General features: G+C 47.8%; 1 protein-coding gene across 9 annotated transcripts in view; it reads right to left on the bottom strand.

Annotated features, from left to right (window-relative positions):
• Window positions 1-18,476, bottom strand: part of LOC142483155 (uncharacterized) — a 245,997-nt gene that overhangs the window by 172,778 nt on the left and 54,743 nt on the right. For 5 of the 9 annotated variants that reach the window (XR_012797256.1, XM_075583221.1, XM_075583226.1 and 2 more), the window contains exons 2-3: window positions 7,406-7,607; window positions 3,904-3,986 (exon numbers count right to left, since the gene is read on the bottom strand). Coding sequence is in view for 8 of the 9 variants with exons in the window: in XM_075583221.1 (XP_075439336.1) it covers window positions 3,904-3,986; window positions 7,406-7,607 (285 nt within the window). In the remaining variant the exon portion in view is untranslated. The remainder of the gene's footprint in view (window positions 1-3,903; window positions 3,987-7,405; window positions 7,608-18,476) is intronic. The other 4 variants (XM_075583228.1, XM_075583225.1, XM_075583220.1 and 1 more) reach the window with 3 other exon arrangements.

Consider the following 18,476-nt stretch of genomic DNA (forward strand, 5'->3'; position numbering starts at 1 on the left):
AAGAGACCTGGTCTCCCGTGACAATGAGTAGCGGAGATTCCGAGCGCCAAACCAACAGCAGCAAAGTCAAAGATGCTCTGTGCTGAATAGATGCGAGCCGGCTTCAAAGAGTTTGATTCATGAATTCTTTTAAGTCCCACTTCAGAAGAACATAGTGGTCGCGTCTGGCATTGCATGCCAAAATCAGTTCTAGAACTTTCGTGAGTGTCAACCGGTCATTGGAAAGGGCTCCTACTGAGGTCATTTTTGTGAATTGAGGATAGATTTATTCGTTAGCCCCGTTCCCAGTAAGTGTGTTAACCCTGTAAATTGTGTTACATTGTGTGTATGTCTTTTCTTGAAATAAATTACAATTTATTTTACCTCCTTGCTTGCTCAATCAATGATCCCGGTATAAAAAGGTGTTGATAAATCTGGTCTCCCGTGACACTGTTGCTCCTTTCACTCTCTGCCTGCTGCATTTTGCACTCTCTGCCCACTGTTCCTCACATTCTCTGCCTGCTGCTCCTCACGCTCTCTGCCCACTGCTCATCACGCTTACTGCCCGTCACGCTTACTGCCTGCTGCACCTCGCATTCTCTGCCCCTCGTGCTCTCTGCCCACTGGTCCTCACAATCTCTGCCCACTGCTCCTCGCACTCTCTACCCACTGCTCCTCAATCTCTCTGCCAGCTGCACCTCACGCTCTCTGCCAGCTGCTCCTTACGCTCTCTGCCAGGTGCTCCATGCGCTCTTTGCCCGCTGCTTCTCATGCTCTCTGCCCGCTGCTCCTCAAGCTCTCTGCCCACTGATCCTCAGATTCTCTGCCTGCTGCTCCTCATTCTCTCTGCCCGCTGCTCCTCGTGCTCTCTGTCCGCTGCTCCTCATGCTCTATGCCTGATGCTCCTCATGCTCTATGCCCGATGCTCCTCATACACTCTGCCCACCGCTCCACGTGCACTCTGCCCGCTGCACCTCGCGCTCTCTGCCCGCTGCTCCTCGCGCTCTCTGTCCGTTGCTCCTCTCGCTCTCTGCCCGTTGCTCCTTGTGCTCTCTGCTCGCTGCTCCTCACGATTTCTGCCCGCTGCTCCTTGCACTCTGCATTCTGCTCCTTGCACTCTGCATTCTGCTCCTTGCACTCTCTGCCCGCTGCTCCTTGTGCTCTCTGCCAGCTGCTCCTCGTGCTCTCTGCTCGCTACTCCTCGTGCTCTCTGCTCGCTGCTCCTCACGATCTCTGCCCACTGCTCCTTGCACTCTCTGCCTGCTGCTCCTCGCGTTCTCTGCCCATGCTCCTCACACTCTCTACCCGCTGCCCCTTGCACTCTCTGCCCACTGCTCCTCACACTCTCTGCCCCTCGCAACCTCTACCCACCGCTACTATTGCTCACTGTCATGGGAGAGGGGGTTAGGCCCAGTATTAAAGGGGTTACACCCCATTTGGCCACCCCCTGCTCTCACTTGAGAAGCAAGGGGTTAACTGGACTGCGGTGCAGTAATGCGTTTTTACCCTGCTTCAGCAACCAAATGTATATTCCCCTGTAAATGTGTATTGTTCCCATTCCAGTGTTTGCACCAACACATACACTGGGATTGATGCGGGAGGGAAAGGGTTAATGTTAATTCAGTGTTTATAGCCCTTTGTTCCATTTCCCCGCCTTTTCAGGCTCCATTTTGCAGCTCTCCATTTGTGGCCTTTGCAGCCCAATGCTACCTTATGGAGATTCCGGCGATTTGGGCCTGTTTCTGTAGAAGACCTGCAGGTGGTGCCCGAGAGGAGGAGCGGCGGTTCCCCATTGTAAGTCAATGGAGCCATTCATTTCAATGGGGATCCCTCGACGCCGACCTCCAGGAACGGGTTGGCAGCCATCCAAACCACAGACCGCAGAAGCGGAAACATTATCTGAAGAAGAGCTTTGATCACATTGAGTTCAAGTTCAAATACAATTGGCGTGGGAAACTTAGGTTCTAGGGCACCCAGAAATAAAATTATTTTTGCCCCTAGATCCTAGGAACCCCCACACTCGACAACCACCAGGTCCGAGGATTAAGGACCCCCGTAAAGGGTCGCGTGCGCCACGAGGGTCACGCCTTTGACTCTAATGGCGTAGCGGAGGCCCCATTGAATCCAATGGCGGCGCCAGGCCCATGCATTTCGTATGGCGGCGCCGGTCATATTGATTCCAATGGGGGAAAAGCCGCGTGGCGTTAAAACGGCTAAGTCCGAACGGGTAAAAAGTGTAAGCCCATATCTCCGGTTCTGTGAGTTCCAGAGGGTTTGGATTTGGGTCGAATGTAGTCACTGTTCCGGCATGAGTGCATGGCCATTCCCAGCCCTCTCCGATCAACCAGACGGAGTATGGGCAAATGTAAAGAACTGTGGTTGTCCTATAGACTTCAATGGCGGAGTTGCTCCATTGAAAGCCTATAGCGGCGGAGCCCATTGACCTCAACAGCGGAGTTGCTCCATTGAAAGCCTATAGCGTCAGAGCCCGTTGAATTCAATGGGGGAGTGAAAAGTAGAGATTTATTTTAGCTACGGCGAGAGAATCCTGCATTAAAGTTAATAGGGGATTTTAACTGTTTTTTTTTTTATCTCCGGTTCTGGGGGACGTGGAAGGCTGAAACTTGGCCACTATTGCAAAGGGCTTCCGGCATGAGGACCTGGTAATTTTCAGCCCACTCAGACCCACAGAACGGATTATTTTAATATGTGAAGGTATTAAAGAATGAATTGTATTTTGGGTCTGGTACAAAAACCCAGAGCCCAGATGATATGTTAATGCTAGGGGGGAGACAAATGGTCTACAATAAACCTCTGATCAAAGGCTCCCCCACCCTGTTTGTGTATGCTATCACAAAGGAAAGGGGATACTTGATGATAAGTGTTGTGTTTCACACCTTGGACAAAGGCTTTCCTGTCCGAGCCAGACATTCAGACGCCAGTCTTGTGGGAGGAGGGCAAAGGAAATAAGCCCCTGATTAGAATAATATCCGCCCAGTGGGCAGATATTACGTTGCCCCTCAGGTCAGGTGGCCAGGAGAGATTGGGTGCAATTGTTCTCCAATGATCTGCACTCAATGACAAAGTATAGGACTGGAATTACATATAAACCAGTGTCAGTCCTATGCTCAGGGTCTTCGTGTCTTCGTGTCTTTTCGTGATGTCTTCACCTGAATCTAATTGCTGTGTGAATTGCTAATCCTGTATCCTGATTACTTCACCACCCCAACCCCTAAGTAAGTGTCTATATTTTGCCTGTTATTTGTATATCTTGTGTGTTCACCTTCTTTAAGGAATAAACTATATTTATTATATCTAAGTCGTGTTCAGTTCAACCCAGATATTTTGGTGTGTTTTATAAACCTATCACTAGCTACCGTGACACTCACTTCCCAGTACTCCTCGCAATCTCTGCCCGCTGCTCCTCGCACTCTCTGCCCACTGCTCGTTGCGCTCTTTGCCCACTTCTCCTCACACTCTTTGCCCGCTTCTCCTCGCGCTCTCTGCCTGCTGCTCCTCACACTCTCTGCCCCTCGTAATCTGTACCCGCCGATACTCTTGCTCTCTGCCCAGTACTCCTCTCACTCTCTGCCCACTGCTCCTCACAATCTATGCCCACTGCTCCTTGCGCTCTCTGCCCCCTGCTCCTAAAACTCTCTGTCTGGTTACTCCCTATGAAGTCTGCCTGTTACTCTTCAAACTCTTTGTCACTCATCATACTTCAAACTCTTTGTCACTCATCATACTATCTACCTGTTACTGTGTTACCCCTTTCAGGTTTGCACACTCTATCTCTTGCACTTTCACTGTACCTATTCTCTCGCTTAATGCTTTGCTCTCTCATGCACTCTTGCTGTACCTGTGCTCCCACACTCCCTGTACAGTACATGTTCTCTCTCATTGTCTGTTGCACTCTGACTATACCTGTTCTCTTGCAGTCCTTGTTTGCACACAGTCTCTGGTCCTCATGATTTAGTGATGCCATGGTGCCCTTGGGAGACGTCCTGCTGAGGGAGAGAAGGAGATATGATGAATGTGATGTCTCACACGCCCTGTTTCACACTCTCCACCCCTATATTTCACACTTCCCCACTTTGTTTCACACCCCCCATTTCAAATCCCCCCCTTTGTTTCACATCCCCCCTTGTTCCATCCCCACATGTTCCGCACTCCCCCTATATTTCACAGGACTCCCCCCCATGTTTCATCCCCCTCTGTATTTCACACTCCTACCACCCATGTTTCACTCTTCCCCTGTGACGGTATCCAGGGGGAAAGTGGTAGAGCGAGAAACATAGCAGGTGCAGAGTTAATAATAGGACACCTGACTCTAATGCTGTTTTCCTCTCACAGCCTGAGAGAAAGGCAGGACTGCCTGGTAGGTGTGTGGGAAGGTAAGGAAGCCTGTGTTATGATTTCTTTGATGCAGTTATATGGTAAATCTTTCTGTTTAACTGGTAAGCAGGGCAGTTGTCCTGGGTAGTTAGGGTTAAAGAGCTGTTTAGCCAGAGCTCTAAGAGTACGCTTAGGGTTTTTCTTTGCTTAATTTGTTTATTTTTTTGGAGTGTGCCGCTGTTTGTTTAAAATAAATACAAAATTGAGTTGGAACACTTCCCTAAATTAATACAATGGATAAAAGTATATGTGTAGGTGTAGCGGAAACTAAATTATGTATTTCCTGAGCATATCCATGGCAGTGGGCACTAAAGGGTTAAGTCCAAGCTGGGCTTGGACAGCTAAAAGACTTGCACCTGTAGGAGGCCCTATATATGGGCATCTCCTTCTCACAGGTAGTCTTGTAGTTCTTAGCTGAAATATATAACATTACATGGAACATTACGCAGGAATAGAACTTTACAGTAAGATTGTGAAAGAATTTTCTATTTTCCATGTAGTTTTTCCTGTTGGTTACGATGACGGTGAAGGAGTACCCAGGCCAATAATAAAGGTATTATGTCAAACTGGGTGCCTCTGAGCCATATTGGGGAAACGTAGATTGTCAGCTCTGCAACCCAGTAAGGGCATGCACACTGTAACTTCCATACAAATGTATGTGTGTCTCCCACCAGGTACAAGGTGGCGAGACTAATGTGATTCTAAATGTAAAAGGTATTCCAGTGGCAGTGTTTTCCTGTAACCGCGCAAAGGAAAAATGCTTTTAAAACTCAGCAGCTAGCACCATAAGAAAGCGGCTTTTAGCTAACTTTCGCTAGGAAGCTCCTAGAGCGCTGGAGATTTGCTGTGAGCACTGTTCGGGTACAATCAGGTAATATCATATCGCACAATTTTTATAGAGTTATATAAAAATTGATGACTTAAAGTCCTTCTGTTTTAATTGTACCAACATGTTGGGCATAGTGGTATTTTCATGAAACAAGCCAGAGACAGAGACATGCTTAATTTATAATCCATGTCGTTAGAAATGTATGGCAGGAAATTCCTGCAAAGGTAACAGCGCATATTCAGCCCTGGACTTCTAAGACCCCCCGCTGGCGTGCTGCTAGGATGTCTGAAAAAGTCTGCAATTGAAAGGCGCCGACATACTAAGGTATCAAGTGGGAGGTGTAACACAAGTATCCCCATCTTAGTAAATGTCTGGGCAAATGGGCCAGATGTCCGGCCAGCCCAGACAAAATGTTGTCAGGTCTGGTATGCTAAGCAGCAAAGGTGCGAGGTTCTCACATGCCCTTAGCAAACTAAGAAGCCCCTCTGCCAAGTTTTGCAAAGTATTGGCAACTCCAGGATAGGTGGGGAAATTATTACCATGGAGTAGATTGGCTGCACGGGTTAAGTATAGGACTTTTTAGAGTATAAGAAACCCTGCAGCCTATCGGGAACCAGATTCATCCAAGATTCATCATGTAACAAGATTCAACTAAGCTTCATTTTAAGACTTTGCACCATCGTAACCCAAGTCAAGAGTTTGTAAGAAGTAAGGGTTCCAGATCCAATACCACAGCGGCAGAACATAGGAAGCAGCACCAGCGGAGTAACAGCGGTTGCAAGAGGCACCACTGACCAAAGACTGTTTCCAGCTCTATTTGCACACAACTCCCACTCCTGGGAAATTGTGCCTAGAGAGATTTTATCTCCTCACTTTGCTCAAAGGATCCGGTTATTAAGGTGTTAAAAGTGCTGGTCTCCGGGCGCATGCGCGAGGCTGGAGTGGATGGTAGCATAAAGTCAGAGCTCCATCCCCCACCTCCCTAAACACTAAAATAACGGCAATAATCACCGAGGAAAATCGGGGAAAAAAAGAGTAATAGGGCAGTGGATACTCCCGTGATGGCACCCCTAACAGCCAAAAAGAAGAAAGAGGGTGATTTACGAAAATACCTGGGTCGCTCTACCCCACGAGGCGCTGCCGCAACAAGGCCGCCAGAATCTGCAGCGGGATCCGATTCGGAGAGGGACGAGGACCCCCCGCATGAACCCACCCAGATGCCGGTCAGAATATGTGACTTTGATAGGTTATATCAAGACATGAAGACCATGATTTACGTGGGGCTCGAAGATATGAAGAAGGAGGTCCAGGGGCTGGGAGAGAGAACAGGGGCCCTAAAAGAAAAGATGGCGGCTGCATCCAAACAAATTAAAAAGACAGAAAAAAAAACCACACACATGCAAGCCCAGATTGCAGAGATATTAGACAGGCAAGAAGATGCCGACAACAGAGACCGAAGAAACAACATCAGGGTACGTGGGGTCCCAGAGTCGGTTACGGATGCTGAAGAATATATAACCAGATGGCTGGAAACACTGCTGCCTGACATCCCTGCCCCAGAAAGGGCCATGGACCGCTGCCATAGAGCCCTAAGAAGCCGCCCAGCCGCGATGGAACAACCGCGAGATATTATAGCTAGGCTGCATTATTTCAAAACCCGAGAAGCTATCTTCAAATGCACAAGAGCGGAAGGGGCATGCCGGTTCGAGGGAACCACAATACAACTATTCCAGGACTTATCACCGATCACCCTCGCACGAAGAAGAACACTTCACCCGGTTACTAAGGTGCTGAGGGACCGAGCAGTGCGATACCGGTGGACCTTTCCGTTCGGCCTGATGGTCCTACGGAACGGAAAGGCCATAACAATCAAGGACCCAGCAGAAAGCGAGGAATTCTTAAACAAACTGGGGCTGAAGGAGGGCCCGATGCAAAGTCCTAGGCGAGAGGTGCGAGAGGATTCAGAATGGAGCACCGTAAGGCCTCCAAAATCCCCTGAGGCCCGATGAATTCCGCAATATCCTGAGGAAAATACCTACTTAAAGTTGAACATAGTTCCAGTTTAATAATGGGGGTTACGGTTTGCCCACCAGTTTATCTGCCAAAGAGCTAGCCACAAGACCTGCTCCAGTCATCACCCTGCGGTAAATACCAGTAAAAGGACTATCCTGGCCACCTGAAAAAGTAAAATCAAACTCCTACCTGTAGCTGAAAATGGCGATCCGAGGTGGAACGCAAGCCGCCAAGAATGGCGTCGCAGCAAGCGTCTCACCGCATGGCTTCGTTGCGGAAGTGGAGGAGTTCCTGACGCGGGAGCAGGTGAGGAGACGTCCTTCTTCGCGGGCTGGCCGAGGGAAAATGGCGGCCGCCGGAAGCACGTTACCGGAAATGGTCCAGACGCCATCTTGGAGGAGGCAAACAGAACAGAGGGACAGAGAGCGTCACCACTCGGAGCCGGAAGGGAACAACCGGCGGAAGGCGTCCGGCGCACACAGCCCCACTAAAAAGAACAGGGCGGAAGACGCAATTAACCGCAAACAGAGCGGATAGCAACTAAGCTGGCCAGACGAAAGTTAAGACATGAGAGGGGAGACCCACCCGGACACTCAGTGGGCAACAGGAGAGAGGGGGGAGGCTGGGACTCATCTCTACGAACTAGATAGAGGCAGGCAATCAGCAGGGCGACTCCAGACACGGCAAGAGGGTTCGCTCAGGGCCCACAAATAGAGTACCAGAGAGTTTCAGCATAACAACAACCCTCTCACCACACACATAGCTTCCCAGGGCAACAGTTAGCTGAAACGCTGCACAGACACTGAGTCAGACAGGTAACACACAAGAGAGTCTAGCTAGCAGGGGCAAGAAGTTATTTCCTACAAGTTATTCCCTACACTGTATACATTACTCTTATAAAAAAAAAAAAAAAAAAAAAAAAAATTATAAAGCGTTCGGAGTTGATCTTATAGTTATCAACTTAAGTTACACAGCATTGCCGTTACAATATTCCGCTGCACAAGCAAGGGAGGGGGGGAGGGATGCTGTCCCCCGCAAAGGCTTTGTGAATGAGTCTCCACATGGGCATGGGTGAGGAGACCCAGGAGGGGCCCATGAAAGTCCCATTTAGGCCAGCCACGAAGGACGAGAGAGGGGGAAGGAGGGCCATCCCGAACTCCGTCCAGGCTGTACGCCTGAAGAGGGCAACGATGGAGAATGGGGGGGCTAGTTCCCGCCCATTCCCCGGACAGTTATTATGTGTTGAAATAAATGTTGAAATATGTTTGTTTATGTTTCCCCAGTGTGCTCCCCTCTGTATTCCCATCCCAAGGCTCCAGCACGCTGCCAGATGGACCCAACCACAGGATCACCCGGCATCCTCATCACGGACACCAGAGGCTCAGATGGTCGCTAACATAGGAGTGAAGGTTTGGAACCGCAATCATGAATAAAGGGATTACTATCATATCACACAATGTCAAAGGCTTTAACAACCCAGGGAAACGCAGACTAGCTATGACGGACTATAAAAAATCAGACCCTGACATCATCCTCCTGCAGGAAACTCACTTTTCTAAATCTAGCTCACCAAAATTTATAGATTATAGGTTTAAGAATTGGTTCTCAGCCTCAGCCACACAAAAAAAGAGAGGGGTAGCCATCCTGGTGCATGACCGTTTGCCCTTGACGATTAAGACCATTAAAAGAGACTACAACGGCCGATTTCTCATTGTAAGCGGCGAAATAAGAGGTCAACCAATCACGCTGGCAAACGTCTATGCTCCGAGCGAAGGTACGGAAGCTTTTCTTGAGAGATTCTTCGCCATACTTCAGAGGTTAGCACAGGGCTGTGTAATACTGGGGGGCGACTTCAACCAAACACTAGATCCTATACTGGATAGATGCACCCCAAGCGGAAAAAATAGCTCCAAGATAAGACAAACGTGGAATAGAGGGCTGCGCAACAATAATCTACTTGACATTTGGCGAGAACAACATAGACAAGAGAAAGGGTTTACATTCTACTCCCACCCCCATGACCGCTACAGTCGGATAGACTACCTGTTTGTATCCAGTAGAATGGTTCCACAGATCTCCCACTCGGGCATCCACGATATTTCGTGGTCAGATCATGCACCGATTGAGCTGCGGTGCACTGATTTTATTCTGGACAGACCAGGAGCGAACTGGAAGCTCAACGAAGTATTGCTAAAAATCCCCGCAATTGCACAAAACGTAGGGGATAAAATCAGGGAATATTTTCAGGAGAACTTAGGAAGTGTGACATCGCAGGCTACCTTATGGGAGGCCCATAAGGCGACTCTGAGAGGAGAGCTCATGAGGATTGCAAGCAGGCGAAAGAGGGAGAAGGACAAAAAAATCAATCAGTTGCAAGCAGAATTGGCAGTCCTCTCGACTCGACATAAAAAGAATAAAGACGCAATGACCCTTAAGGAGTTGCTAGACACTAAAACTAAACTGAATATTTTGTTAACCTCCCATGCTGAGAAAGAGCTGACATGGACTAAGCGGAAATATTTTGAGAAAGCAAACAGGCCAGATACCCTACTTGCCAACAAACTAAGAGACAAAAACCAAATCTCCCAAATTCAGACAATTCGAACAGAACAAGGGGATCTGACCTCTGACCCCAAAAAAATAGTCAATGAATTTAAAAAATATTATGAGACCCTATACGATGGGGCGAAGGTGGCACACACGCCAACCACAAAAGCATGGCTAAAGACGTTCTTGGCCGAGGCACAACTGCCTACAGTAACCAGAGAGGAGAGGGACGCACTACAGGCTGATTTTACTATCGAGGAACTCATGGAGGTAATGAAGTCATTGAAAGCAGCCAAAGCCCCAGGCCCAGACGGCTTTTCCAATCTCTATTATAAAAAATTCCGTAAAATATTAGCTCCTCATTTACTAAAACTTTGTAATTCCTTCTTGGATGGTGCCCCCATCCCGGGCTCGATGCTCCAGGCGTCTATCTCAGTAATCCACAAACAGGAAAAAGACCCAGCGGACTGTAAAAGCTACAGGCCCATCTCGTTAATAAACTCTGACACAAAAATCTTCTCGAAACTGTTAGCTAATCGCCTTAACCAGGTGTTGTCCAAGTTGGTCCATCCCGATCAAGTGGGGTTCATATGTGGTCGACAAGCAGCTGATAACACCAGACGGATTATTGACTTAATTGATCTGGCACAGAAAAAACGTATCCCGTCTATGGTGCTTAGTTTAGATGCTGAAAAAGCGTTCGACAGAATTGACTGGCCCTACTTGAGGGAGACGCTTGGGGCGTTCGGGCTGGGAGGGAGAATGATAGAGGCAATTCTCGCTCTGTATCAGGGACCGACGGCGAAGGTCAGACACCAGGGCTTCCCCTCAGAAGAATTCCAGATAAAGAGCGGCACCAGACAGGGCTGTCCTCTGTCACCCCTCCTTTTTGCGCTCTGTATTGAACCCCTAGCGGCGCACATTAGTCTCAGTCCAAATATAACAGGCATCCAAATCAGTGACCAGCTACATAAGGTGGCCCTGTATGCTGATGACGTGATACTTACACTATCACAGCCCCTCACCTCTCTGCCGAACGTTTTCCAAATTTTAAGGGAATTCAACACGATATCGGGGTTTAAAATTAATCAGGCAAAATCAGAAGCCCTAAATATCAATTTACCTAAAGCCACTGAGAAATTGATCACGGTAAATTTTGAATTCAAATGGCAAACCTCCTGCATAAAGTATCTAGGAATAAATATCACAAACCAATCAGACACCCTATATAAAGCGAATTACCCCAGACTGATTCGGACACTAAAGGACGATCTCCGGAAATGGGCAGGGTACAACATATCCTGGATTGGTAGGATTCAATCTCTAAAAATGAATCTCCTTCCCAGAATTCTGTACCTATTTCAGACTCTTCCGGTCCCTATAATCAGGGAAGAGATCCTTCGGTTACAGTCCGCAATGGTGAAATTTATCTGGGGTAATAAAACCCCCCGCATCAAAACTAGCATACTAATTAGGCCCACTACAAAAGGAGGGCTAGCGGTACCTTGCCTCTTGTCGTACTATAGAGCGGCCCAATTAACTCAAATCATCCAGTGGCACACCCATCCCATACGAAGGCGATGGGTGGAACTGGAGGTGGCCTGCTGTGCCCCGGTGGTACTGCGGGACCTGATCTGGCTCCCAAATACAGTCCGCAGAGACTTCATAAATCCGCTCCCCGCAGTTGTCAGCTCTTTGGCAGTATGGGACAAAAGCAAATATAAGCATGTTTTGATGAGAAAACACTCCTTGATGACCCCAATTTTGGGAAACCCTGATTTCGCTCCGGGCCTGCAGAGGAAAGATTTTATTATATGGACACAGAAGGGCTATACTCGCCTTCGACACCTGGAGGGTAGGATATCTATCAAACCGTTTGAACAAATTAAGTCGGAAAAATCGATGCCAAATTCAGAATTCTTTAGATACCTCCAGCTAAGAGCTTTCTATGATAAATTCCCAAACCGCGCTAAACGCACCAATTTTGAACAGCTCTGTTCTACTGGAACAGGAACCCTGGGACTTATCTCTACAATGTATAAAGCGGTAGTCTGTCCGACTCCTGACGCTGACGTGACGTTAAAATATAGGAACAGATGGGAGAGAGACCTAGGAGACATATTAGAGGACACAGACTGGGATCAGATCAGCCTGGCGGCAGCTAAGAGCTCGATTTGCACGACATTAAAGGAGAACGCGTATAAAGTCCTGATGAGGTGGTATCTGACCCCAACACGATTGTCAAAGTTTGTTCAAGGTTACCCCCCATTGTGCCCTAAACAATGTGGGGAGCAGGCAAACTTGCTACACATGCTGTGGGGCTGCACCAAAGTACTCCCAATCTGGGAGGAACTCAGAAATTGGCTTCAGAGCATTCTCGACTGCACGATCCCTTTGGACCCCTGGTTGTTTCTGCTGGCCAGAGACACTCCGGGGCTAAACAGGTCGAAGCACAAATTAATTGCACATTTTGCAACTGCCCTGAGGTGCGAACTCGCAGCATTGTGGAAGCAACCGGATCTACCAAATATCCCAAAAATCAGAAACCGAATTTGGCACGTTTGCCGGATGGAACAGTTAACGAGTCTAGTTAACGACACCGGCACAAACTTTCTCAAAGTATGGTCACCATGGCTAGACCTGAACGATATCCCAGGGGTCAACGCCTCCAACATACTGCTTTAATAGATGCGGACGCGTTCTCCTTGGATGAAGTGTAGTGAACAGAAGGCTTTAGATTCTTGACAAGATTAGGGGTTCACTAGACTAAGCAAAGAAAAAGTTAAGCATAGGTCAAAACACAACAGAAGAGATCAGAAGTCTACATAAAGACTACTGTTACTGCGAGCCCTTAGGGACCAAAAGCCGACTAAACCCAAGAAATCCAGACCTCAACGAGAACCATAACCTCTATGATAAGTCCAGAAGAGTCGAAATCGTGCTGTGGCAGCCTCCTCCCCCCCCCTTCCCCCCCCCCTTCCCCCCCCTCCCTACCTCCTCCCAGGTGTAGTCTGTCTGTAGGTCTTGTTGGTCTGTTTGTAACCCCAGTCTGTCTTTTGTGAATTTACTTATAAAAAGAGTTGTTATGGATACCTTTGTATACGATAATGGGTTGGAAGAAAATGTGATTATTGTACCATGCACTCAATAAAAAAATTTTTGGTTGAAAAAAAGTGCTGGTCTCCAGAGACAGGCTTTTTTTCTGGTGGCAGAGGCGGGATCTGATTGATCCTATGGTATAGCATCCTGCCGGATCCTATAGCATAGCGGGAGACTCTAAAGTTACGAGCTCCCAAAGCAAGAGATAGCATACACACGGTTTACAAGAGCACGAACAAATACAGTCACCCTTTGTCCCATAACTTTGTGCCTGCGGGTGAAACATGGACAAACGAGCAGGAGGATTCCGGACTTGGGATCATGCCCGGTTCAATGTCTGGTGTGACGGTTATGGCTTACCGATGGCTGGTCGATCAAAAGGGCAACTGGAAGAGGATTTGGAATGACATTAAACCGGCATTGCTTACCCTGAGGGCACGGAGCCCGTAACTGCAGCCGCACTGATCACACTTCAGCCCGGGGTGCAGGAGGTTAATCCGACCCTGCAGGGAGATGGACATGGGGAGGGAGAGGGTGCTCACTGGTTTAATGGTGAAGGACTGGGTCTTGTGAGTGTGGGAGGGATAAGCCTGTCACGGGAGACCAGTGCTTATCACACAAAAATACCTGGATCCTTTGATTGAACAAAACGTGAGATAAAATAAATTGTAAGAAACACACAGCTTGATTTACAAAATAACACTTATGGGAATGAGGTAAAACTAAATAAATGTTTTCCAGAATGAAAGTCCACGAAATACAGTCTCTAGGTATCAATTCCCAGGAGCGGGGTCGATACACAAACAAGAGGCGCAAAACCGTCTTTGACTAGGAGTGCCGCTTGCAGACCCTGTTTCTCCGCCGAAAGTATCTTCGTTCTGCGCTTGCAGAATTCGTTTACAAGTCCTTAGTTCTAACGAACTTTCGTAGCGGGGTACAATCCTTGGTTACGATGGAATCGTAAGTGGAACACGCTATAACTTCCGATGGATCACAGAAGAACACAGTTGAACACCCGCCCGATAGCCTGCACGGGCTTATAACACCCTCCCAAGCCTATCTGGGTAATACACAACCAAAAGCAAGTTTGCCAACAGTTCCTCCAGTCGGGCAAAGGGCTCCACGCTATGCCATGGGTCATACGCTAACTTCACACTTAACCCGCATAACATACCTGACCAAGCCCCTTGCACGGTGGCAGAATGTCTACCTTTCTCCACGATGCCCGGACATCTGCTAGGCAAACTGTTTATATATATATTGTGACAGAAACCCGGGGATGGTAATAAATTCCATATATAGGGCTCCCAGGATACTGGACAGCTTCTATCCTGTTTGAGCTGGAAAGTGCAGCCTCAGAATGCATACACTCTATCCCACAGTTTGGCAGTTGCTGGAACTGAGGGATGAGGGATGTCTGCTGCCTGATTTCTGTCACCTGTCCTGCTAGATGGAAATCAGGTATTTAAGGCTGATTTCCTGGTTCCTCTCCCCTCTCCCCAAGAGACTGGAGGCAGGAATGCTGCTGGAAGCAGAAAGGGGAAAAGCCTCTCCCCAAACAGGTTAAATCATTCTGTTCCTTTCTCAAATTGTAAAGTTCCTTATTTTTGTTTGTTGGAAGCGGGCAAGCTCCCCCAACCCCAGACAGGGTGAACCTCGGTTAAGTTGTTGCTCAGATGAGCAGGGTTTTGTTTTGCTCGTGTTTTGCTTTTGTATTCAGTGTGGCAGTCTCAGTGCCTGGGACTGAATAAACCAGGCAGTAGCCTGTTTAAAGGAACAGCACGTTATGCCTCGTCATTTAACCTACCCTATAAGACCGTGTTCTAGCAGTCCCGGACAGATGGCGGAGCCCCGGAGTAAGCCGTTTGTCACATATGGTGGAGAATGCGGGCAGAACACTAAAAGGTCTGCGGGTAAAAGAATTTAAAAAAAAAAAGAAGTTTTTTTTTCCAAACAAGATGGAAGACGTGGTGAGTGCGTTGGTACGCAATGTAGCTGCCCATCAAGAGACAAATACAACCCAGCAACAGACGAATGCAACCCTGCAAAAGGTGAATGCAACCCAGCAACAGCTGCTAATAGCCCAGCAAGAGACTAATGCAACTCAGCAACAGGCGAATGCAACCCAGCGAGACAAACCGCTTGCTGAGAGAGGAGCAACAACGGTTTGCCCAGGTCATACAGCAGGAACTCGAGGTCCTGAGAGAGGCTATCACTAAGGCTCCACTGGCAGAGGCAGCCCCAGTCCTGAAAATAACCAGGGCAAGCCACTAACTTCAGAAGATGGGGACCTCGGATGATGTTGAAACCTATCTTCTCACGTTTGAACGCACAGCACAGAGAGAGGATTGGCCAGAAGCTGAGTGGGACAGTCTGATTGCACCCATCTTAAGCGGCGAACCCCAGAAGGCTTACTTTGATCTAGAGCCAGCCGAAGCTAATGTCTATGCAAAGTTGAAGTTCGAGATCCTCTCCCGCCTCGGCGTAACCACAGCTGTTCGCGCCCAATGGTTCCACGCATGGTCCTTCACGTTGGATAAAGCCACCCAATCCCAAATGTATGACCTCATCCACCTCGCCCGGAAGTGGCTACAACCCGAGATCAACTCAACAAGCCACATCGTGGAACGGTTGGTCATGGACCAGTTCTTGAGGAAATTTCCCTCTGCCCTACACCGTTGGGTCAGTCAGAGTGACCCCCACAATGCAGACGAGCTGGTGGCCCACTTAGAAAGGTACAATGCAGCAGAAGAGCACCTGCAACCCACAGTCATGGAGCATCCCCATTTCCCAAGGTTCCAGGACTTTTCCAGACGGTAAAAGGGTACAGGGTTAAGGGGGGCTGAAGAGCGGCGACTACCTTCACACAGCACCAGCAACAGAGGCTCTCATACTAAGGGCAACAGCCGAAAAAGGGCTTTAAGTGGGACACAGACTATGTACCTAAATGTGTAAATTGTTATGAGAGGGGCCACACCGCGAAAGTCTGCCCACTAAATACTAAACCAATGCAATACAACAGCGTTGAACCTTATTCGTTGTGGTCTCAATGTATGGGCCCTAGCCCAGAGGACCCCTTGAATAACCATCTCTGGGCATTTGTAAAGGTAAATGGTAAGAGGGTTCAGGCACTACTTGACTCTAGGAGTATGGTTACACTAGTGTCCGAATACCTGTTGCCCATTGGGAAAAAAACAGGTAAACAGTTCACAAAGAGTGGCAATTTGTTGTATACATGGGGATAATCACGAATATTCCACTGTTGATGTTCTTATTGAAACAGAGTTTGGTTCTTTAGATTTCAAAGTGGGTATAGTACCCAAACTGGCACATGATGTGTTAATAGGGACCGACTTTCTCCATTTTCTAAAAATGTGGTTCTCCTCTCAGAATGGCACCCAGAGTTCAATAGCGGACCATAAAGAAGTAACAGGAGAAACAAATCCTTTCCCTTTTTCAGAAATGGAGGTTGACGAGGGCCCAAATAAAAAAGGGAAAGAGGAAGAGTGCTGTAAAATTCTCTTTCCCATGGCCACCTTGGTAGGGAATACCCCAAATCAAGATGTTGAACAGGCGCTTACCACCCCAGAACAGGGTAAGACCTTCGCTGACCTAGAGGTCAGTCCTGGGAGTTTTAAGAAGGCCCAGTGGGAAGACCCCACATTAGGGGAAGCAAAGGGGAATATACGGGACCAGAATAGTACTCCTGGCCAACCAGATAGGTCACTTGCCTACCCCTACTTTGACGTAGAAAATGACCTAGTATATCGGGTTGATAGGAGGAAATCCATTATAACTAAACAATTGTTGGTGCCACGGACATTCCGTAATGTTGTATTACACCTCGCACATAGTCACCCATTGGGGGACACCTAGGGGTGGAAAAGACAAAAGAAAAGGTTATCCGAAGCTTCTATTGGCCTGGGGTTCTGGCAGAAATGACAAATTATTGCTCCTCATGCCCAGAATGTCAGATCACCGCCCCGTTCAAAGCGTATCATAGCCCATTGGTACCCCTTCCCATAATAGATGTACCATTTGACCGGATTGCTATGGATCTAGTAGGACCCCTAATAAAGTCTGCTAGGGGACATCAGCATATATTGGTAATATTAGATTATGCCACCCGATAGTCGGAGGCAATTCCCCTACGTAGCACCTCTGCTAAAAACATAGCAAAAGAGTTAATAGTCCTGTTTACCCGGGTCGGAATTCCTAAAGAGATCTTAACTGACCAGGGAACACCATTTATGTCCCAAGTAACAAAAGAGTTATGCAAACTCCTAAAAATCAAGCATCTCAGAACCTCAGTCTATCATCCACAAACAGATGGTTTAGTGGAACGATTCAATAAAACCTTAAAAAGCATGTTACGCCGGGCGGTGGATAAGGATGGGAAAAACTGGGATTGTTTGTTACCATACCTGTTATTTGCCAATTGGAAGGTTCCCCAATCATCCACAGGCTTCTCCCCATTTGAACTATTGTATGGCCGACCCCCAAGGGGCTTACTGGATATAGCCAAAGAGACTTGGGAACACGAAGTTACACCATACAGAAGTGTAATAGAAAGAAGCCCCGGACATTTGCAGACACTCTTGAGTCAGCTCCACAGGGATTATCAGGAGCCTGGACTTACATTATACATGACTCATCCCTGATCATAAATGACAATGGTGAATGCTTAATGTATCCAATGTCCTGCCTGATTGAAATGTAAATGTTCCAGTTCCTATAACTTTAAAATACTAAACTCTGAGCTACTTCTCATTTATGCCTTTAAATAAATGTTACAGTCTCAGAACTATATTGGATTATATGTCTACCCCCTAGCACTCTGCATACCAAAAATTAGAAAGCTAGGACCTCCCTATCAAAAGTTAGCTGCTTAATTATGTGTGGGCAGTGATGTGGTTTGTTGTTAAACTTTTCCCCGGTCTGCGGTTTGGGGTTGGGGTGCAATGTTGCAATGCCCGGACTCAATCGATAACCGCAGACGCACTTTACCAATTGAACTTAATTGAATGATGAGACCACATTATACATTGTTGCAATCCGGCATCCTTTCGTGACCCCAGACCACTTAACCAATTTAGCTTGCGGTTAAGGCTTCCATTGCTTGTCTGCGGTTACACAGTGATACAGTGTTGTAATGCCGGGCCCGACCACATAATCCCAGGCACGCTTATCCAATTACCCCTTTAAACAGCACTAGAGGCCCCTTATTCCTAGCGGGCGCATTTTAGACATATAATTACATATTAATAGGACAGCCCTGGGCTGCAGAACTGACACTCACCATCACTTTATGTGACTCAGAGGAACCAAGCAGAGCAGAATGCCTTTATTTCATGGCCTGGGTACCCCTTCACCTTCACACTGCACCATGCCTTGGTGGCTTAGGAAGAGTCAGCTACTGGAAGTGCTCGGCTCATTGGCACTGTAGCGGGGTTTAAGACCCACTTCTCGGGCTGCGCCAGTGGTAATGGAACTGGCGCAGGTCCTGCAGGGCCTCTCACTAGGTCGACAATGTGCCAGCGAAAGTCTTCAGTTATGTCTGGACCATATGCTGCAAGTAAATCCACACAAACACTCTCCATAGCAACGTACTTAG

This window comes from Ascaphus truei, unplaced genomic scaffold (assembly GCF_040206685.1).
Source record: "Ascaphus truei isolate aAscTru1 unplaced genomic scaffold, aAscTru1.hap1 HAP1_SCAFFOLD_302, whole genome shotgun sequence".
Lineage (NCBI taxonomy): Eukaryota > Metazoa > Chordata > Amphibia > Anura > Ascaphidae > Ascaphus > Ascaphus truei.